The sequence below is a fragment of the Mesoplodon densirostris genome, chromosome 1 (genome assembly GCF_025265405.1).
Source record: "Mesoplodon densirostris isolate mMesDen1 chromosome 1, mMesDen1 primary haplotype, whole genome shotgun sequence".
In the NCBI taxonomy this organism is placed as follows: Eukaryota; Metazoa; Chordata; class Mammalia; order Artiodactyla; family Ziphiidae; genus Mesoplodon; species Mesoplodon densirostris.
Window position 1 is genome coordinate 105,465,151 of NC_082661.1, and position 23,803 is coordinate 105,488,953.

Here is a 23,803-nt window from a genome sequence, read left to right on the forward strand (position 1 = left end):
GGGAGGATCCCATATGCCGCGGGGCGGCTGGGCCCGTGGGCCATGGCCGCTGAGCCTGCGCGTCCGGAGCCTGCGCGTCCGGAGCCTGTGCTCCGCAACGGGGGAGGCCACAACAGTGAGAGGCCCGCATACCGCAAAATAAATAAATAAATAAATAAAGTCCCCATCTGATACGTAAGCGTCAAGAGAGGATCATCTCAACAACAATGCTACACCACAGATACAGTGGTGTCTAGAAGGGAATGGAGAATTGCAGTATTTCCTATCTCATAGGAAAGTAGCGCCAAATCACAGCCCAACAATGACAGTCACATCTTGACGACCTAAAGGCAAACTTTCTTTGCAGTGAACTTGGCTGGCATGACGCTTGCTTTAAGAGAATTCGCATCACAAAATGATACAGCTTTCCAGAGTTGTACCCGCCAGAGGAAGGCGTGGCAGGGAGGTCTCACTTGGTGGAAGCAAGCACAGACACTCAGGGCCGGCTCAGACAGCCGCCATGCGGGGACCCAGGGGCCAGGGGTCAGCCACTGCCCAACAGATCACATTCCCTTTTAAATAGGTGAGCTAACTTTAGATCGCTTGAAATTGATCTTCCTTGATAAGCTGTTTAAAATAAGACTCTGGATCCTGAAAATATGTCCCCCCAACAGTAAATCTCAATTACAATTTAAGTTCGAATTAACCTTGGAGTGGGGGAGGGTGAGTGGAGGGGAAGAGCCGTTGGCAGATTTGTAAAGGCTGACCCTAGCCTGGAGAGCTTGGGTGAGGGTGCAACGCTTGCTGAGGCCTGTGCACGCCAGGCCCTCTGTGTCAACCAGTGAGTGAGACAGATGAGACACAGCCGCTGGTGGGGGAAAAAGAATGGCGCATTTCTTCAAGGTAGACTTCAGTGTCTTTTTAAGTTCGTTTTTATTAAATTATGAACAGGTACAGTAGATGAAAGATAAAAGCGACAAACCTGATCCGAATCCAGAAGGCAGTAATTAACCCGTAACTGAACCAGCTGTGCCAGCAAATCCAAAACCTGCTTCTGTAACTGCACAGAGGTTGTTGTCGTGTACTGTTTTAAAGCTTTTATAACAAGAGGCTCAAATAAACGAATGTGATTGTGAATAGCATTCTACGAAAAAAAAAGAGAAAGCAAGAATCCATAAGTGAGTCTTCCATTGCAGCCAGCTTGAAGCCCCCACCCTGGAACGTGCCCAGCATGCAAAGCGTGCACCTGTCAGCTCCCAGTTACCTTGTCCGCGCGGTTCTTTGAGACGCTGGTGAGGTTTGTCTTCAATTGGGTAGACACTTTCTGGAGTACGTCAAACCACCTGCCAGGCAGAAAGAAAGGTGAGCAAAGAATACCCTTAAATACTCTCCTATGTATCCAGCTATAGTCCAGGTCAAACTAATTCAAATTCACAAAATCAGAGCGTTTTAGAGTCAGAAAGAACTACAATAGCCACTCAATGTAGCAGCATCAAACTCTTCTTTTAGTGAAGATAATTAGGTGAAACAGAGTTTACAGCTGACCAACAGCCATCAAACCTTGTCACTTGTATGTAGCAGGCTACCCGAGACAGAGCTTTCCTCTGCTACAGGAAACTCATCACTCAGCCCCGTGTGTAGTGGGGCCAGAGAGGTGATGGTCATTTGAAAGATTCAGTGATTTAGAAGATACCACTTGATTTCCTTGGGAAAAAATTTCTTTACATCAATTATACCCTTTTCTTTTTAAGAAACACAATATTAAATGACAGTAATCAGACACTTGCTTGTTTTATTTATACCCCATATTATTAGACAAAGTATTTAAAGAACTTATTCCTGAGACTTGGAAAAATAGTAAGTACATGACCAATTAAAGCTCGAAACGTGGACATTTTCCTAAAATACTCTAGTATTTTAACTGTAGCTGTTTCATCACTACATCTATATAAAGAAAAATCAGGAATTCTATTGTTACTACAGAGTGGTAACTCAAATATGCACTAATAATTGATGGTAATTTAAGAAACAACTACTGTAATTCCAGGCACCATAAACAACTATAAATTTGAGTGAAAATAGACTTTTAGCCATAAAGTTACAAAACAGAGAGTAATAATACCTATGCCCTCTACACACTAGCACTACTGAGCCACCTGAGTTACAGGCCCCCAAAGCGCCACCAACACACAGGAACTTACTCTAAAGGGAAATGTCACGCACCCTGGGGAATAGAGTGTCCCCTTTCTGGCTGGCTGACGAATCAGCAGTGAGTGCACTTCCCGGGAAGCCCGCTCAGCACTCCTCTCCCCTAGCCCAGCCCTGCCAAGACACTGAAGTGCTCGCAATCTCGCCCACTGGACCACATGCTTCTCTAGAGGCAGGGCCATGCCTTCAGCATCTTTGCAGCAACCACATTTTCTAGAGTTCTCTGAACACAGGAGACTATCAGAAGGTTACCCTGAGGTGTCGTGGTCCTGTTCTGCCTGCACCATGTTCCTTAGGCTGGCGTCAGCTAACGCCTGGGTGAAGTGGGTGTACGGAGCCATGAAGCAGTAGTGGTACAAGCCCGGCCTCACGCTGGAAGAGCCAAGGCGCTGAGCACGGCCTTGAGACTTGCTGGGGTTGGAAGATAAGCCATCAAACTGGGAGGCCAAGTTTGTCCCAAAGAGAGTCTTCAGCAGCTACAGTGGAAGAATTGAAGCCATCAACATCTGAAGTAACACAGAATCTCCCACACAAATATCAAACCCACCTATACATAACTGGGTATGTTAGCACAACTTCAGATTGCGCAGGACAGGGGAGGGATACTAGGACACCAGTTAAGTGATGAGAGGCCAGCACAGCTTCCAAGATCCTCTGCCCCTGTGAGGGCGAGCCACCTCCTCCTGGACCATGAGGGAGGAGCACCCCTCTTGGCCGGAGCACAGCGGAGTGAGCAAAGGCGGGATGGGGGCTGCTGGACGCGCCACCAGCACCACCTTCTGAACGACAGGCAGCATTACATCAGCATGCCGGGTTGAAGGGCTTAAAAGAAACTACTTTCTGACCTGCTGGACACAAACAGTTGCCATCACTGGTTCTCGACTGAAGCAGGATTTCAGGTACCCCAGGATCTCTTCAACACACTGCAAAGGACAGGCAGCAAGACATTAAAGAAAGCAATTCACAGATACTTGTTGTGAATTCTGCATGGAGAGCAGGACACAGGACAACTTCCGTTTAAACTGTGTACAACAGTACACATCAGAGGACAGTGAGAAGAAGGTTTTCATGTACTGCGAGCAGAAGAAGTCAGTAAAAAGCATGGAAATCTAAGCAGCCATGTCTCACCCTTCCTTTCATGTGTTTATACATTCTTTCTTTCTCTCACTCATCCAGGAACTGTGCATCCAGGATCTGCTGTGCCCTCGGCATCCAGCCCTGTTGTCAGGGCAGGAGCTCAGCGTCTACAAAGGAGTGAAAGCCCTGCATTTGTGGGGCCCCTGCAGAGGTTCAGCTGAACGTAGCACATACTACATCAAGTGTGATTTACCATAAAAAGCCCTAGACATTTCCCTTTAGCGTAAGGTCCTGTGTCCGACAGCAACCTGCAAAAATGACCAAAATGACTGCCTTCAAATGACTGTTCTCACAAACTATTTTTACCAGCCTCAGAAATGAGGTCCATGTACAACCTGGAAGAAATGGACAAATTCTTAGAAATGCACAACCTGCCAAGACTGAATCAGGAAGAAATAGAAAATATGAACAGACCAATCACAAGCACTGAAATTGAAACTGTGATCAAAAATCTTCCAACAAACAAAAGCCCAGGACCAGATGGCTTCACAGGCGAATTCTATCAAGCATTTAGAGAAGAGCTAACACCTATCCTTCTGAAACTCTTCCAAAATATAGCAGAGGGAGGAACACTCCCAAACTCATTCTACGAGGCCACCATCACCTTGATACCAAAACCAGACAAGGATGTCACAAAGAAAGAAAACTACAGGCCAATATCACTGATGAACATAGATGCAAAAATCCTCAACAAAATACTAGCAAACAGAATCCAACAGCACATTAAAAGGATCATACACCATGATCAAGTGGGGTTTATTCCAGGAATGCAAGGATTCTTCAATATACGCAAATCAATCAACGTGATACACCATATTAACAAACTGAAGGAGAAAAACCATATGATCATCTCAATAGATGCAGAGAAAGCTTTTGACAAAATTCAACACCCATTTATGATAAAAACCCTGCAGAAAGTAGGCATAGAGGGAACTTTCCTCAACATAATAAAGGCCATATATGACAAACCCATAGCCAGCATCGTCCTCAATGGTGAAAAATTGAAACCATTTCCACTAAGATCAGGAACAAGACAAGGTTGCCCACTCTCACCACTCTTATTCAACATAGTTTTGGAAGTTTTAGCCACAGCAATCAGAGAAGAAAAGGAAATAAAAGGAATCCAAATGGGAAAAGAAGAAGTAAAGCTGTCACTGTTTGCAGATGACATGATACTATACATAGAGAATCCTAAAGATGCTACCAGAAAACTACTAGAGCTAATCAATGAATTTGGTAAAGTTGCAGGATACAAAATTAATGCACAGAAATCTCTGGCATTCCTATATACTAATGATGAAAAATCTGAAAGTGAAATCAAGGAAACACTCCCATTTACCATTGCAACAAAAAGAATAAAATATCTAGGAATAAACCTACCTAAGGAGACAAAAGACCTGTATGCAGAAAATTATAAGACACTGATGAAAGAAATTAAAGATGATACAAATAGATGGAGAGATGTACCATGTTCTTGGATTGGAAGAATCAACATTGTGAAAATGACTCTACTACCCAAAGCAATCTACAGATTCAATGCAATCCCTATCAAACTACCAATGGCATTTTTCACAGAACTAGAACAAAAAATTTCACAATTTGTATGGAAACACAAAAGACCACGAATAGCCAAAGCAATCTTGAGAACGAAAAATGGAGCTGGAGGAATCAGGCTCCCTGACTTCAGACTATACTACAAAGCTACAGTTATCAAGACAGTATGGTACTGGCACAAAAACAGAAAGATAGATCAATGGAACAGGATAGAAAGCCCAGAGATAAACCCACGGACATATGGTCACCTTATCTTTGATAAAGGAGGCAGGAATGTACAGTGGAGAAAGGACAGTCTCTTCAATAAGTGGTGCTGGGAAAACTGGACAGGGACATGTAAAAGTATGAGATTAGATCACTCCCTAACACCATACACAAAAATAAGCTCAAAATGGATTAAAGACCTAAATGTAAGGCCAGACACTATCAAACTCCTAGAGGAAAACATAGGCAGAACACTCTATGACATAAATCACAGCAAGATCCTTTCTGACCCACCTCCTAGAGAAATGGAAATAAAGACAAAAATAAACACATGGGACCTAATGAAACTTAAAAGCTTTTGCACAGCAAAGGAAACCATAAACAAGACCAAAAGACAACCCTCAGAATGGGAGAAAATATTTGCAAATGAAGCAACTGACAAAGGATTAATCTCCAAAATTTATAAGCAGCTCATGAAGCTCAATAGCAAAAAAACAAACAACCCAATCCAAAAATGGGCAGAAGACCTAAATAGACATTTCTCCACAGAAGATATACAGACAGCCAACAAACACATGAAAGGATGCTCAACATCTTTACTCATTAGAGAAATGCAAATCAAAACTACAATGAGATATCATCTCACACCAGTCAGAATGGCCATCATCAAAAAATCTAGAAACAATAAATGCTGGAGAGGGTGTGGAAAAAAGGGAACACTCTTGCACTGCTGGTGGGAATGTGAATTGGTACAGCCACTATGGAGAACGGTATGGAGGTTCCTTAAAAAACTACAAATAGAACTACCATATGACCCAGCAATCCCACTACTGGGCATATACCCTGAGAAAACCATAATTCAAAAAGAGACATGTACCAAAATGTTCATAGCAGCCCTATTTACAATAGCCCGGAGATGGAAACAACCTAAGTGTCCATCATCGGATGAATGGGTAAAGAAGATGTGGCACATATATACAATGGAATATTACTCAGCCATAAAAAGAAATGAAATTGAGCTATTTGTAGTGAGGTGGATGGACCTAGAGTCTGTCATACAGAGTGAAGTAAGTCAGAAAGAGAAAGACAAATACTGTATGCTGACACATATATATGGAATTTAAGAAAAAAAAATGTCATCAAGAACCTAGGAGTAAGACAGGAATAAAGACACAGACCTACTAGAGCATGGACTTGAGGATATGGGGAGGGGGAAGGGTAAGCTGTGACAAAGTGAAAGAGCGGCATGGACATATATACACTACCAAACGTAAGGTAGATAGCTAGTGGGAAGCAGCCGCATAGCACAGGGAGATCAGCTCGGTTCTTTGTGACTGCCTGGAGGGGTGGGATAGGGAGGGTGGGAGGGAGACGCAAAAGGGAGGGGATATGGGAACATATGTATATGTATAACTGATTAAATTTGTAAAATAAAAAAAAAATATTTTGAGAAAAAAAAAAAAAAAAAAAAGAAATGAGGTCCATGTTATCCAAGGTCCCGGAAGACATGAACCGGTCTAGGCACCAGCATCAGCAGCTCTCCCCTCACCGCCCACCTGGTCCCCAGACACTGCTTCTATCAGACCAACTACATTGAAAAGGCCCCTCACTTCATTTGTTTGGTATATTTCCTGCACTAAAAAGCAACAGATTTCTGTAGATTTCACATACTCAAGACCATGTATTTTTAAGATTCTGATTTATTCCTATTAGACTACATATCCAAGGCTATACTCTGCAGGGTTGAATTTGTTCCACGTCACCTTGTTTTCACTAGCTCATAGCAGGCAACTAAGAAGTGCAAACCAGAAGAATTACAACCAGAGCCTTCACATCACAAGTTGCCTAACGAAGAACCATGTCTCTTAACAAACACGTATGAAATGCTCCATGTGCAACAGAACTGAGTTAGGCGCTGAAAATAGGTGAGAAAAGGATGCTGCTGTTAGTGGCCTTCAAGGAAACAAGTCCCAGGCATGAATATTAACATACAATATAATGAAGGGAGACTTCCACTCCTGGCCAATATGGAGTAAGAGGGACCACGTTTACCCTACAGCCAAACAACCAAAAAAACCCAATATATGAATATATGAAACCATGGTTCCAAGACAGTGACCAGGAGGCACTGGAGGACAGGGATCCCTGAGAAATGGGAAACCAGCAAGTCAGCCCTACAACTGCCCCAGCTCACTGCCCTCAGAGAGCTCCTGGGTGGTGGCACAAGGGCGAGGGACAGAGCAGAGCTCAAGGGACCCCCCGAGTTGAGGAGGAGCTGAGAGTCCGGGGAAGCAGAAACAGTGAGGGTTCCAAAGAAGAGAGAGCTCCCAGAGAGGACTCTGTAGACCGGGGGAGGCCCTGGGAGCCGCTTAACATGTGCGTAAGGAAGGGTGAGAGGGCACAGCGCTCCGAACTCACACAGGGCTGGAATGGTGACTGCTCTCCTCACCAGGGTTTAAGGGGCACTGGCTAGAACCAGGGAGGTCTTACTTCGGTGATGGAAGAATTAGCCCTGGACTAAGCACTGCTCTGACCCACTGAGTTGACATGTGGAAAAAGTACAAGGGACAGTGAGGAGAAACAGAAGACAATGTGTACAATGATTAAAGCCAGATAAGCTTTATGCATATCGAGAAAAAGATGGAGAGAAATGAAAACACAGGAACTTCACTGTATTCCACTTCTAAGAGACACACGTTTAAGGAGGGCTATTGGTAAACTCACTTTGAAATTCATTAGAAACTAAGATGCCCCGGTAGCTGGACAGGTGGATCCAAACACAGCAGAGCAAGTGGACAAAACGGTAACTGCTGGATCTGGTCGTGGACACGACACGGGCACTCACCACACGACCTCTTAACTCTCCTGTGTGCTTGAACATGTCCCCACAACATGAGGGTGGTGCAGGAAGGTTACTGGGCTTGGAACCGAAGTCCACGAGCCTCAAGCACAGCTCTGCTGCTTCCTGAGGCACCAGAGGAACAAGCCACACCCCAGAGACTGCTCTGACCTCGCCATGTGCAAAGGTCAAATAAAGTAAAGGACTCTGCCAACAGTTTTAAACCCACCAATTTTTTAATTCATCTGGGTCTGAGCTAATTTACAGCAAAAAGTGAAAACAAGACACAAATAGAAGCCCGCCCCCGGCAACTTCAGGCTAAGATGAGAATCAGACCCAAGTGCCCAGACCGCAGAACCTTCTCCCACTTTGTGAACATGCCGGGATGGTGGGGTTTCGCCCTGGGCACTCAGCCCAGGGTACACTTCAAGCATGCCAGCTACAGCTCAACGAGAAGAAAGGAAACACAAACCTTCCCGATGTCCTGCAGTGTTGCCAACTCTAGAAGCTGAGAGAGAACATCCAGGGCAGAGCGCAGAAAAGCCCCAAACTTTTCGGTGTTGCTCTGAAGATCCAAGGTGACCTTGGGAAAGTGGAGGGAGAGAAGGAACACATGATTACTGGCGGCATCCGGTCACCTGACACAGACACACATGGTCTGCTGTGCTGTGTTCCGCTAGGCAGCGCGACACTCACCATGGGCGGGTGGGCTGGGGGGGGTTCTGTTTGTTTGCTTGTTTTTAGCACTGGGAAATGCCTTGGAAAGGAAATTACTCTTCCAGATAGCTATATAAACACTATTTTCAAAGGCATCTTCCAACGTATACTGACGCTACTGAAAGAAATAATTCCTAATCTTCTATCATAATGAGAAAAAGAATGTTTAATGCCCGTCATAACCAGTGCCTGATAAGCAGCATATCAAAAAATATAGAACACAGGCCCTCTTCCACCATTAAGATCCCTGGGGGAATCATTAGCAAGTTCAGACACAACCTTTTAGTCTGGCTACAACAAAACATTAAATTAGTCTTAAGAGGTATTAAGATCCTAAAGGACCCAACTGAATTAAATTATGTAGCAATTTCCCCCATTTAACAGACTGAGAGAAGGGTCAGGGCCAAAGATATAATATGTAAGAACAAAGGTGAGGGGGAGGGATTGACCGTGAAAATAAAAACTGGCAAAAATCCTACAAAAACATTACAATAAGAAGAAAGGAATTTGCTCAGTGAAATAAAATCTAACCACCCCTGATGAAAGAGAAAACACTCTCTGGGCAAAGGGAGAGGAAAGCAGGTGAGAGACAGACACAGAAAAGGAACAGTAAGTGGACCTCAGCACCGTGACCACTGTCACGTCAACCTGAGGGTGTTCCCAACAGGCCAAGGAAGGAAGGAAAACTCTAGGAGTGAGACCCCCAAAGACCCAGGGACAGGCGACTGCACGACGCCAGGTCCCAGGGAAAGCAGGAGGGCAGGGGCTCACCTCCAGCAGGCACAGGATGTTGAGTGGGGGTCGGGGAGAGAGCAGGGAAGGCCTTTCCTGAATAGCGAACAGATGTGAGAACTAGGGTCAAAGGGCTCTGAGGAGAGCTGAAGAAGGACTTGGAGACTGGAAATAAAGCAGGGGGGAGCCCAAGGGTCAAGCAAACAATGGAGAGCAGGACACCCAGTGGGGCAGCGGAGGAGGTGAGGAGGCAGTGGTGAAAGATCTCAGGACACGCCAGCCGCTCCAAACACACACACAGTCTGCGCACAGCAACTCAACCAGGAGGCGGGACTCCGAGACTCCAGGGAGGCCAAAAGTAAAGGGGTCCACCCTGGAGTCCAGGGCATTCAGGAAGGGAGACGATGGAGAGGGAGGAGAGGATGGAGGGATGCTGCGGAGAACATGGGTGGGGGGTCCCCCAGAACTGAAGATGACATACACTGAAAACAGGTGGAAAGAAAACATCTCCTCTGTGTGGGATTTTAAACATACCCTCCTCTACTTTAGAGCTTGACATGAGAAACATCCAGCTAAAGAGAGCCTCAAAATCTTTTATCTTTAAAAATTATCTATATCCTTCAGAAAACAAACCAGATAAAGTTTGTAAGTGGTTTTTAAAAAATTGAGATGTATCTATTAGTAATAAAAAAAAGGATGACAACGGTCACATTTATGAAAAAATGTGCAAGATCTATGTGAAGTATCTTTTAAAATTACTTTTAAAATTCTTTAAATTTCATGTGCTTCTGAGGCACATACAGGAAGTTTCCAACACAAAAAAAAGCATCTCATACTCTGGACAGGCAGGCTTAACATCTAAGATATCAGTTCTCCTCAAATTAATCTACAAATTTAACACAGTCCCAATGGAAAAACTCTCAACTTTCTTTGGAATTAGATAAGCTTATTCTCATGTCCATATGCAAAAATAAATAAGAATATCCAGGGAAATTCTAAAGTAAAATGGGGTAACTGATCTCCTCAAAAATACATTATGAAGCTACAATAAACAGGAAGTGTGCTTCTAATGGATGAACAGATGGACAGACTGATATAATAAAGCAGTAAATGGAAATATACAACTATGAGAATTTAGTATGTGATAAAGGTAGTATTTCAAAACCCATTAGTGGGGGCTTCCCTGGTGGCGCAGTGGTTGAGAGTCCGCCTGCCGATGCAGGGGACACAGGTTCGTGCCCCGGTCCGGGAAGATCCCACATGCCGCGGAGCGGCTGGGCCCGTGAGCCATGGCCGTTGAGCCTGCGCGTCCGGAGCCTGTGCTCCGCGACAGGAGAGGCCACAACAGTGAGAGGCGCGCATACCGCAAAAATAAAACAATAAATTAAAAAAACCCATTAGTGCCAGAAAATGGACTATTTGGGAAACTGTAGGGGCAACTGGTTAGAGAGCTGGAAAAAAAAACCTGTTAGATGCATATAGTCTAAACACAAAAAAAACTGAATGGAAGAAAATAATGAAAAGCCCTAAATGAAACCATGGGAGATTTTCCTTAATAATCTTAGAATAAGAGGAGTTCCCTGGTGGCCTACTGGTTAGGATTCTGGGCTTTCACTGCTGTGGCCGGGATTCAATCCCTGGTCAGGGAACTGAGATCCAGCAAGCCATGCGGCGCAGCCAAAAAAATAAATAAATAAAATATAATAATAATCATCCTAAGTAAGAAACATACCTATGCAAGAGAAACAACAGAGCAGACCGCTATCCTTCCAGAAAGCTGCTTGCAAGGTTGGCCCTCGGGGGTGCCGGGAAACTCAGCCACTAAACAGTTCCCTAGACTGACGTCAGACTCGCCCTGAGCACTAAGGGTGGCTCACTGTGCCTGGGCTGCCTTAGCAAACAATGTGTTGATGCTGGACCCCTGCTCTCCTCTGCGAGTGTGAATTTTGGTTTGTGAAGGCAGAGGGAGCCTCTGTAACCAGCACGCAGCTGCACTTTAGTTGAGGGCGGGGGCGGGTGGGGCCCTCCGAGTGGCCCTCATAGGGAGCAGAGGTTGCTCCAGACTCTGCCAGCATCCTTCCCCTCAGGGGCTGGCTGTGTGTCCTGTCCGCCCTGCCGTGAGGAACCCTCGCTGTGAGTACAACCACATGCTCAGTCCCACAAGACCTTCTAGCAGATCTCTGAACGTGGGCCAGAGACGGCATCAATAAATCATAAAGACATCACTTTTCCAATGAAAATCCCAAACTTTTGTATGATGGAAGCTACCGTAAACAAAGCTGAAAGACAAAGTTGAAAAAGCTAACTGTAACTCATATCCCAAAGGCCTAACTTACTTACTTATATATGTATGTCTATAAGCTACAATCTTAAGAAAACCATCCACAATCCTCTGAAATGTGTGAATGAGTGTATTTTTACAAAAGAAGCAGTACCTTGTAGTTTGCATGTGTAGCTTTCAGGACATCGTGCAATTTAAGGTAAGAAGGAAGGTGACAGAAACTCCCCAGTGACGAGGACTTGGTTGCGGCAACAGGCCCTGAGGTTTCAGATGGTCGAGAGGCTTTAAACACACCACACAAAATAAACTTTTAGATCAAAAGTAAACACACACCAAGTTTAAAAAAGATTGCTAGTAATAATTATTTTTATAGTATTCTAGTAGGATAAAATTCAAATTTTTCCTGACTTTTTGATTAATTCACAATAACAAGAAATTGACTAATGAACATAAGTAGACTCTGAGTACCGCCCAAAAGATGACAAATAAAATAGAAAGAAGAAAAAGAAGAAAAGCAGTGTGGTGCTATTATGTGTTTGCTTTGGCCTGGCTGCCTGTTTGTGAGTCAGAGGAACAACTGACGTGACCTTCAGTCAATCTCAAAACCTCTCGGAGCACAAGGCTCCCAGGGGCACGACGGGGTTGACCTCTGGTCGACTTAGGTCATGAGCCCTGTAAGCAATCAAACAGGGGTGACGTGAACATGCTCTGAACACCGTAAGGGTACACACACTATCATTAAGCTGATATTAAATGCCAAGCACCGTGTAAGGTTTTAAAGATTTGTGATTTGGGGTCCTTAGTTTATTTAATCCATCAGAAAGATGATCAGTCACATACTGATAACTTTGCATTTATAAAGTTCTGAAGCTTTTTAGTTGGTATATCTTCCACTGGTATCGTCATCAATACTTAGAAAATAGTTTCTTTTAAAATGCTTTACTGCTGAACTGAATGAATAAGAAAAAAAAAAAAAAAGTTTGACATAGGGAATTCCCTGGTGGTCCAGTGGTTAGGACTTGATGCTTTCACTGCTGGGGCCTAGGTTCAATCCCTGGTCAGGGAACTTAAGATCCCACAATTCATGTGGTGCAGCCAAAAAATTAAATAAAGTTTTAAAATTAATAAAATGCTTAACATAAATGCTTTATAAGCAAAATGAACGGGAGAGTCATGTCTGGCCCCGGCACTGTGAGGTGGCATGTGAACGGACTTGGTGGCAGCACAAGCAGACAGGCGTCTGGTCGCCTCTGCTCTGTGCCCACCAAGAGTGGCATGGACCGCATACGTCATAGGCAAAGTCACATGGTCACTCTGGCCCCTTCTATTCCAAGATCTTCCCCTCCAAGTGTCTGTCAATTTCTCAGGTTCGTCTCACTCAGATGATTTTATCCCCACTTTACTTCTCCCTCAGCCCTTCCACAGGTAAAATTTCCATTTCCTATTTCAGAATTCTCCACACATCAGAATCAATGATGTCACCCCACTCTATTCCTAGCCATCTACACCCCCTCCCTTACTGAAAGTCAGTGAGAAGAGGAGAAGGGAGGAGGCACAGCATGGGAAGCACGGGGCACAGCGCCTTGCTGTGGGCCAGACGCCTGCAGACGACTGGGACCTCACATTGGCAAGCAACACTCAGACCAAAATGTGGTCTGTGTACACTCAGTAAGTAATATTCAATACCTGAAACCACACCTGGGGAAACCATTTCTCTGGCTTCATTGTTATGTATTTTATTTCCAAAAACTACCAAGTTGTAATATTAACCTTGACACGAACATAAGCTTTAGTCCTAAACCACTGTAATACAGACAGGCACCCCCAAGTCCGCCCCCTCCCCCTCTCCCGCCGTGGCCTCACACCTGGACTGGCTTCACCGCCTTTCTTGGGACTCACGGGTACAGACACCTGCTCTCCAGGTTCCTTCTCTTTTCCCTTCCGTCGGATTGGACTCAGGGAAGGCGGGTTTGTTAGAGACGGCAAGGCTGCCTAAAATAGAAAACAAACTGTGAAGGAAGTGTAACCAACACAGAACTGAAAACTATGGTATGTGCTTCTACCATTCACCCGTGCAATCCATTTCTCTTCTCTGAATTCACATTTATGGAGCTCAGACTCCGTACACGTACCATCCACTTTAGCCCACACAACAACTGCACGTGGTGGGAACTGACCCAGCACTTCCTAACGGGAGCACCATGAACGCTCAGAGATGGAGGAGCCCTCAGGCAGTCAGGTGGGGTCTCAGGAGGCCCCCGGAGCCCCGGCATGCCACCTCCAATAGCAAGCAATGGGGCTCTCTCTGGGAGCCAGGGCGTGAAACGGTACAAAGCAATACTCTGAACTCCGTTTTCAAATGAAGAAATAGGCTCAGCGATGATGAAGTGACTTATTCAAGGTCACAGATAACAAGCAGCAGATGTAGGAGGCATCAAACCCGGACCCTCCACAAAGCCCACACTCTGCACACACAGGACAGTAGAGAACGCCCCAGGCCCACACGGCAGGAGGCAGTGGCGTGGGCGCCTCAGCTCTGCTGCTCACCCCCTCCGCGATCTGACAGAGGCCACCCTACACCTCGGAGCCTTGTCTGCACAAAGGGCACAGTGGCTGACAGGGAAGGGCTAGAGAGACCGGGAAAGAAGCTGCTGCACCTGGAAAACACGCTATGTGAAAGGAGCCAGTCACGAAGGACACCAGCTGTGTAGCTGAACTGACATGAAATGTCCAGAACAGGCAGATCTATAGAAACAGAAAGTAGCTTAGTGGTTGCCTGGAGCTGGGGGGCATGGGAGGGCTGGGGGGTGACAGCCAAATGGTACAGCGTTCCTTTTTGGGCTCTAAAATGGATTGTAGTGATGGCCAAATAACTCTGGGTGTACTAAAACAGTCATACACTTTAAATGGGTGAGGTGCATGGTATGTGAATTGCATTGTACCTGTCTGATATGTTAATAATGTTGTTTCAGCAAGGCCACTGCAGTGGTGCAAATGAGATACTACATCAGCTTGGACCAGAACAGCGGCAGTGAGCACAGAGAAAAGTGTGTATATGTGTGTGCACCTACATGTGCATGTATGTATATATGTAAATGTATATGCATGTATGCATATACATATATGGGCTTTCTGCAAGATACTTAGGAGAGAAAACAAAGAATTTGGTGAGCAATATGAAGAGTTGTGATGACTCCCATTTTCTAGCTTGAAAAATATGGAGTGAGAGACGGGGAGAAGCGCCAGCTGAGGAGGAGACCAAGAAGTCCAGATTTAGACCAAATGAGATTCCTATGGATTGCCCAAGTAGAGGTGACCCGTGGCAGCTGGCCACACTGGACTCTGAAGACAGGTCTGGGGTCTCCCCTGCTTAGATACTGAAGACCTGAGAGTAGACCTGACTGCACTGAACTGCCCGGTCCCACGCTAGAGCCACGATCTACATGTGGCTACTTAAATTTAAATTTAATGACAATTAAACAAAATTAGAAGTTCAGTTCCTCAGTTGCCCTAGCCGCATTTCACGTGCTTGGTTGCCACATGTGGTTGGTGGTTACTGTCCCGGCTGGTGTAGATGGAACGTTTCCAACCTTACAGAGAGCTGTACTGGAGAGCCCTGGCCCGGAGAATAAGGAGAGGGGCCAACTGAGAACAGAGCCCTGGAAAGCGCGAATGGTGGGAAGAAGACTCAACTAGGAAAGTGCCCAGGCAGTAGAAGGGGGTGAGAGAATCCGGAAGCCAACCAGAGAGAACGTCTCAGTACAGGAGAGGTGGTCCTGGGAGATGCAGAGGGGAGGTGAGACAGGGTCTGCGAAGCACCGACGAGAGTCAAAGGCGGGTCTTGGCAAGGAGCATTGTTATGGGGAGCTGGCAGAAATCAGGCTAGTAGGGGTTAAAGAATCGACGGCCGAAGCAGTGGACTGAGTCCAGGGCCCGAGAGGTTTTGCAAAGAAGGCCAGCGTCAGAGAAGCAGTACACTAATTCAGGGGTTAAGCTGGGAGAAGGGACTCGAGAGAAGCTTGTAGCAGCAGGGGGACCAAACTGGCAGCTAGAGGAGAACCTGAGCTGTCAAGGTGGAAGAGACAGGAGAGAGAGTGAACCATCAGATACAATTACAAGTGAACTGATCCACCTTAAATTCACTGCGTGAATAGTTTTCACTGAACTGTACTTCAAAGAAAAGCAAAACATTTCGGGAGAGACCAACTTCAATGCTGAGCTTTCTTGGCCAACGTTGAAAGCCCAAGAATAAAGCCAGGTATTTCCCTCTCAGAGGTGATAGTAAATGACAGACGATACCAAACGGGCTGTAAATTGGATGAGCACATCTAGGTGTTAAATCTAGTGTCACGATATGAGAAATTTTGTTTATTTAAAGCAAAAGAGGATAAGGAAGGGACAGATGAGCAAACAGAGGCATGCTTGGAAGCCCACGGAGCCATCTGGACCAGCTGAAACAGCTGCCCAAGCAAGGAGTTACCTTTATTGCTGGTCCAGGAGCCACATCATCCAGGACGTGTGCACAGATGTTGACCACCTTCAGCAGGTGGGAGAAGAGCTGTTCCACCATGGGCACCAGGGTCCGGTCACCCAGAGCCGGCCACACCTCTTCCTGCTTGATGGCTGCAGGGCTGGCCTCTTCTTCGGAGGCCCACGAACTCCTCAGAGATCTGGGGGCACTGGCTGTGATACGGGCACACAAGTTACCTCCCCAGCTCCACAGCATGGGGCCAAGACGTAAGTCCTTCAGACCCGTCTACGTCGAGAGTCTGCTGGACACCTCCACCTGGGGGCCCACTGATGCCTTAGGTTCCACAGGAAACCAGCATCTCCCCCTGAATCTGTGTCCCCAACCTCCATGAAGGTCACCATCACATACCCACCCAGGATGTGACAGTCCCCCTCCTGATCTTTACAACTGAAGTTCAACTGGTGATCCAGACGTGCTGACTCTGCCCCCTTCACTCTCTTTTAATGGGCTTCTTCCCACACAACCCACAGCCATTATCTTGTTCAGACTCTCCTGATCTTGCCTTAAGCACGGGTTTCCCTAACTCCTCCTCCAATCCACATTCACGTCAGCCGAGTGATCTTTTTAAAACACTACCCAGACTGTTTGTCCCCTTCATGAGGCTCTTCGATGACCTCCCAGAGCAAGCAGACTAAGTCCTCATTAACGGAGACGGATCCCTCACCAGCCACATTTTCCATCGTCGTCCTCGTCCTCGCCCTCACACGATATCCAAAATTACTTAGTTCTCAAATGTCACACAATTTCTCACGTCTCCATGCCTTCACATGTGCTGTACCCTGTCTGGTGTTCCCTCTCCTGCCAGCCCATAAATCTTGCTTCCTGTCCTAATCCCCAACAGAGAGTGATTACAGCCGCTCTGTGCGGCCACTGAACTTGTGTTGACATGTGTCGCTACAAACTACATTCAACTTGAGAATGGAGCCCACACACCATACTTTCTCATGGCCCCCGTGCCTGAGACAGTACCTGCACACAGTGCCCGCTAAAATGAAATGAGAAATGAGTTTACCTATAGCTAACTGAGGGGCTAGATTGGGAAAGGGCTGCTTTAAAATACTCGGCACAGGATAGCTGCCTGCAGTACACGTTTATGTCTGTCGGTAATGTCTGAAATTCTGACTAAAGGAACAAGCCATCCCTGGCAATGACCTCAATACTTTTCCTCCATGCGCTCACTGCCTCCACCCCGCAAAGGAAATCAAAAGTTAAAGACCTAGAATCCCTCTTTCAACTCAGTACCAATACCTGCAAGCAAGTTCCCAGCTAAAATCAAAGCATCTTGATGGGCTGAGAGATCCAGTGGGAACCAGGCTGATGAAAGCAGGGTCAGGATCATCGTGACCATGCCCACAGTACAGCTCTTTCTAGACTCATCAGAGGCGCTCAGTGGGGGCACTCTGAAAGCAGACGTTTGCAAGATCAAATTACAGAAATATTTTAAGATAACAGCCTTGCTTTCTCTTATGAACCAAAAGGAAGGCACATCACTGTTCATTTCATGCCAGCTCATAAAGCGATTTTACTACTGTGAACTAGCATCTTTCTTGTAACCATAGTCCCATGAAAGTCATCCGAGAGAGGAAATCAGGTAGCAGATCTGACTGGAAGTATTGGAACTGGTTACTCTGGTAACTTTTACTCTCTTTCGACTCTGACTAATTAGCACGTTTACCCCAACACCAGAGTTGCTCTGAAGTCAGGTCTAATGCTGAATCTATGACACAGGAAAGCCATCACCCAGGACCAGAGAACGCACCCACTTCAAGCAAAGTTAGTTGGCCCGTACGCTGACACACACAAGAAATCTGCAGATTTCCTTCCAAATGTGACGGTGAGTTACTAACTTTCTCTCAGTTATCAGTATACATAACAAAAGCTTACTCCTTAATGCTACAGAAGACTCAGAATTATTTCACAGATGAGGGCCATCTACTTGAAGAAAATCATTTTTAAATGAGAACTGCTAATATAAATATAATAGTTCCTAAATTACTCTTGTAATTGATTACAATTTTGCACGATAGCTCACATTTGATTTCAAACGAAAAATGTTTCTAAATTTTTAATACATAGTGAATAATTTTGGAGAGAATCAAGCCAATTAGAAAAGTCTTTTGCCAGCATATGCAAATTCCCTTAAATTAACCTGCAAATCACACCCTCAGATCCTCCAAAATGCTTAAGAGTGAGCATCTGACATCCATTAGAATTACAAGTAATTCGGTATTTCCCAATAGCTCCTTCTCTAGCTTCCCACACAACTAACAGGGCAGAAGCAAATATTCCAATTGGTATTTTTCCAAAAGGTGAAACTGTTAAGGTGAGACTTAAAAAGAAAGAAAGAAAGGGATCCGTATAACTATGTTTGTATCACATAATTGTAGACAGCCATGCGCCGAGGAAAATACATACCCACAATGCCAACCTAAACTCCAGATGCAAACTGGAAAGGCAGTTGAAAGAAGACACAGAGCTTCACAGCATCCAAACTAAAGGAGAAAGGAATGAGAAAATCACACTCAAACACCAAAAAAGTTTATTAAATTGAACCTCCTTTTTCCCTTTATAAAGAGTATGAACAATGAAAACAAAATTGGGATCTGTATCTAACGATAAGACATCTGTCCTCCCATGATACAAGTTCACACCTTAGAAGATACAGCTGGACAACTGAGATACAGGTTTAAGGAGGGTCTATTATAGCCCAGTGAGGAGAGGCCAGGAGTGATGCACCTCCTCTGCCTCGAACTTTAATCATCGTGCTCCCCGCCCCCACCTGGAATGCCCTTCCTACCCCACCTCACCCCACCCCATCTGCTCCAGCGCTTGAGCTAATTAATGTCCATCTTCCTAACCAGACTGAAAGAACCACAAGGGCAGGGGTCCTCTTTGTTTTTACATCCCAAGCCTAGAACAGTGTCTGACATATGTAGGACACAATAAATACAAATAATGTTTATAATATTTTGAACAAATCAAGGGAAGACCAAACTGCAGACAGCCTAAACAATATTTAAGTTTGAAAGGCACTTACATACTTATCAAGATAGTCTAATCATAATTGTCTGAGCTTTCACAACATGAAAGCATTCCTTCTGTCACATAAAATAAATGACAAGATTTAACCTGGTAATCAGCAAATTGGCACTACTTTCGTACAACATTCTTTTTTTCTGATTATGGATGTTAGACTTGTTCATTTTAGAAAATTTGGGAATATCTTAAAAAGCATAATCATTCATAATCCTAAAATTTATTTTGGAAATTTTCTGCCAATCATTTTCTTGAGTATGTAAGAAATGTGTTTAATGTGAACATTATTTATCATAAGCAAGATCTGTCTGTACACAAGCATACACAGTTTTGTACTGTGCCTTTTTTCACTCATTATAATCCAGATGATCACTCTACAGATGGTTAAAAATCCTCCAAAGCATCATGTTAATAAGTGCATAATAAACATATCACCATCTATATAGAATTTAGTTATCATCAGAATTTAATCAGTTTTGGACTCTTGGACATTATGGTTCTTTTACAATTTCAGCACCACAAATAATGATACAGTTAATCACATTACACAAAAATCTTTGTTGGCATTTCTGATTTTTTTTCCACTTCGTGTGTGTTATAAAGTCACTGAGTCAATTATTCTAGAGATATTTTAAACTTCTGATATACTACCAATTCAGATTATGGTAGTTTTTCTTTTCTTTGTTATGTCTTCCTAGCCTGGCTGATTGACTGATTGATTGATTGATTTTAATTTTTTGGCCGCGACGCGCGGCTTGTGGGATCTTAGTTCCCAGCCAGGGACTGAACCCAGGCCCGCGGCAGTGAAAGCGCTGATTCCTAACCACCGGACCGCTGGGGAGTTCCCGTGGCTAAATTTTTTTTACGATGAACATATTTAATGTTCAGAAAAAAAAAAAGTTGTTTCCATTCCCATTGGAATAAACCCAGGTTTTATTCACAGAAGCACAATTTCTTAGTAAGCCGCACATATAAGAGCTCTAATACAAGCATCCTACCGTTAAGAATTGACCACACAAACTACTGAAAAGTAACCTCATTAAGACCAACCAAAAGAGTCTTACTGTGAGCGCCCTCGTGGTTGATGTGATTAGCTCATGAGAAACTGCTGCAATGACTCTCGAAAGGTTATTTTCCATAGTGACGTCTGTTATGCTTGGTAGTAGGTTATAGCCTCTATATATTCTAATGAGAAAGAGACGTGGAGACTTATAATCTACCACTGAAGCTTATGACATTTTCAAAATTCAAATGGCACTTAAAATTTTAAGATTAAAGGCTACAAGAGGTTAAAGCAGTCTTGACTTTTAAGTTAAAGAAAGACTGGGAATAAATGTGGTCATTATTCTAGGAAAATGGCTGAAATCACCCCTCTCCTCCTCCAATTCCCAATACCACAGCACTGGAGCAATGCTCTCTTCAACACAGCCTTGCCTGCAATCTCTCTACGTGTCCAAAGCTGCCCATTTTTCAAGCTTTAAGTTAAAAGAAATCCTTCATGACTCTACTCCTGATTCAGGACAAAAGAAAGTCCTTTCCCACTACAGTACTGCCATTTTTCCATACTCCATTCATGGCACATGTCAATTTCAATCCCTCCTTGTAGCTACATACAAATTCTAATTCCCCAACTATATAAATGAAGCCCAAGCAGGATTAGCATTGATTCACTTTTGTTTCCCTCAGTGTCCTGTCTTCAACAATAAAAAACATAGTCTATGTTAGTCTTCTAGTCTAAAAGACATAGAAAAGAATGGGCTGTGTACAACCGTTTGAAATTGTATTTAAAAGACTCTCACAAAAAAATGTGAATAATAATAATTGCACATCACTGAACTAGTGATAACCCTAAATAACACTGACACTCTTTAACAACCTGCTCACCTAAACATTAATGTCATGACATAACTATACTCTTCATAGGAAATACAAATAAAGTGAAAATTTTAAGGACAAGTTTTTAGAGAAGACATAGCATTAGAGTCCTAGAGAAAAATACAGCTGTCGGTATGCGGCTCATAACAAACAGATCATACGATTTACGAGGTCACTGCTGTGTGGCTGCAGCAGAGCTTAAATAAAGAGGCGGGGTGGTAGACCCTGAAAAAGAGAAGCGCCCCATCAAGGGAGGAACGCCTATTCCAAGCGTTTTCTCTAGAAAACATGAAGCTTTAGAGTGAGCCCAGGGCACGCTTTCTTCGGCTAGCAGGGGTACCTGGTTATGGTGCTGGCGGAGAAGTGAGATGGAGGCTGCGCCTCGTGCATGAGAGGCTTCAGGTGAACGCTGCTTTGACCTCTCGCCATGGCCACGACTGCGTCAGCCTGTCCTTGGTCGCACTTATAAAACAGCTTCGGGACAAGCCTGACATAAAAGCAAGGTTTATTTCCCTTAGAAAGTACCTGAAACCCACCTGTGAGCCCCTCCCTCCGGCTACCCACAGACACTTCCTTCGTCAGGGGAATTAAGAGCAGAGGCACCGATTGCAGGGCCACTCCCACACACACCTGCTCTGAAAAGACCAGGCGCTGGACGCTCTTCCTGTCTTTCATACAGTTACGTACATCTCTCTACACATAATTAAATGCTTTGATTTAAAAAACCTTGAAAGGTCTCTTTCTAACCATCTTGATCAGCATCAACAAGTGCGTGAAGCCAAGGTGCACAGGAAGCACTGAGTACAGGGCAGATCTGAATGCCAGGGGCTGTCCCTTACTCACTTCTGCAATTTTGTCTGCAAAACCATCCCACACACTCCCAGGTGCAGAGCTCCAGCTGAGGTCCCTCACAAATCCAAAGTGAACTCAGAGGCAGAATGCAGGGGGCACATGGGCTCCTCCCTGCAATCAGCACTCGGCACACACCCTGTGTGAGCACTCACACACCTACAGACGGGCCCATAACTTTTAGAAACAGTCAACTGTTTTATCATATTAGTTTGCAAACCCAGTGTCTTTAGTTAAAGTCTCTTTCCTCCATGAAGACCTGGTCATAAGTGTAATTTTTTCCTAAGGTTTAATAAACTACTATCATTCACAGAAAATGGTAAAGATCCAAGATCTTTGATCAAGTAAGTCATATAAATCCAGTTAAATCCATGAAAAGGTACACCTCACAAGTAATCAAAGAAATGCAAATGACCACATTGAAAACCAAAAGAATATCCACCGAAATGTAACTGGTTTTCTTTTGAGTAGTCTGATTACAAAGATTTTTATTTCCTTCTTTACATTTTTCCTAAATTTTGTTCAGTAAACATGCATTACTTTTAAAACAAGATAAAAGTTATTTTAGTAAGAAATACCAATGACTGCCTGAACAACTGACACATATTTAACTTCTTTTGAAATACTGTTTTGGTGAGAAGAATCAGGCACAATCATATTCTGGGAGTGGGAGCATAAACTGATCTGTTTCTGGAGAGTAATTTCACAGTAAGTACCAAAACCCATAAAAATCCACTTTAGGTATCTACCCATGAGAAATAAAAAGCAAGATTCATAGTAGTCAAAAAGTGGAAATAATAATACCACCTGGTGAATGTATAAATAAAATAGAGTATTATCTATGTAACAGAATACTATTCAACAATGAAAGGAACAAGCACACCATGTAGCATGGATGAATCTCAAAAATAAGCAAAAGAAGCCAGATGCAAAAGTCCCATCTATTTATTATGTGATCTCATTTATATAAAACGTGTAGAAAAGGCAAATCTTTAAAGTCAGGAAGTAGATTAGTGGTTGCCTGTGGCCAGGTGGGAATTGGGAATTATTGCAAATGGGCACAAAATATCTTTTTGAGATGATGGAAATATTCTAAAATTGGATTGTGGTGAAGTTTGCACAACTCTGTAAATTTACCAAAAATCATTTAATTGTACACTTAAAATGAGTAAATTTTAAGAGATATAAAATTATACCTCAATAAAACTACTAGGAAAAAAAATCAAAAAGCTTGCTTGGCCTAGTAACTCAACTTCCAGGAATTAATTCTAAGAAAAAAAATTACACATAAACATTTATGTATAACAATAGTCACTGAACCATTATTCATTATTTAAATCAATAAAAATTTAATATCCAACCAAACAATATTTATATAAAAATTTATCACAACTACATAGTGAAAAAGTGGCCACTAACTAAAAAAAATTTTAAACAGTATTTACAGGCTTTACTTATCTCACGCTATATGAAATGTCATGCACTTCAGTATGGAAATATGAATATATTAGAATAGAGGGTGCCGCCCCAGACAACAATGCCAGTTAAAATTTCTTTTTTAGAAGAGTATTTCCAACAGGAAGATGCTAATAATACATTATGTGGAAATTATCAGATAACAGAACTGCATGTACATTTTGTCCCAATTTTGAAAAAGAAACTTGTACATAGGATATACAGGAAAAAATGTTAACAGTGTTTATCTCCAATGGTAGAACTGAAGGGGATTTTTCCAGTGCTAGTCTCCATATTTCAAAATTCTGGCCATGAAAGTGCATTACTTTTATAATATGAAGCTAGTACTTTGTTGTTTAAATTTTCATTTTAGACCCTTGAGGTAGTGAAAAATATCTTTTTTGAT

General features: G+C 43.7%; 1 protein-coding gene across 3 annotated transcripts in view; it reads right to left on the minus strand.

Annotated features, from left to right (window-relative positions):
• Positions 1-23,803, minus strand: part of HTT (huntingtin) — a 141,226-nt gene that overhangs the window by 59,581 nt on the left and 57,842 nt on the right. For all 3 annotated transcript variants that reach the window (XM_060106695.1, XM_060106685.1, XM_060106679.1), the window contains 12 exons: positions 21,434-21,580; positions 20,283-20,403; positions 18,598-18,674; positions 17,431-17,582; positions 16,132-16,334; positions 13,517-13,643; positions 11,806-11,933; positions 8,394-8,504; positions 3,033-3,110; positions 2,440-2,663; positions 1,244-1,322; positions 962-1,123 (listed from right to left, as the gene is read on the minus strand). In XM_060106695.1, the coding sequence (XP_059962678.1) occupies positions 962-1,123; positions 1,244-1,322; positions 2,440-2,663; positions 3,033-3,110; positions 8,394-8,504; positions 11,806-11,933; positions 13,517-13,643; positions 16,132-16,334; positions 17,431-17,582; positions 18,598-18,674; positions 20,283-20,403; positions 21,434-21,580 (1,609 nt within the window). The remainder of the gene's footprint in view (positions 1-961; positions 1,124-1,243; positions 1,323-2,439; positions 2,664-3,032; positions 3,111-8,393; positions 8,505-11,805; positions 11,934-13,516; positions 13,644-16,131; positions 16,335-17,430; positions 17,583-18,597; positions 18,675-20,282; positions 20,404-21,433; positions 21,581-23,803) is intronic.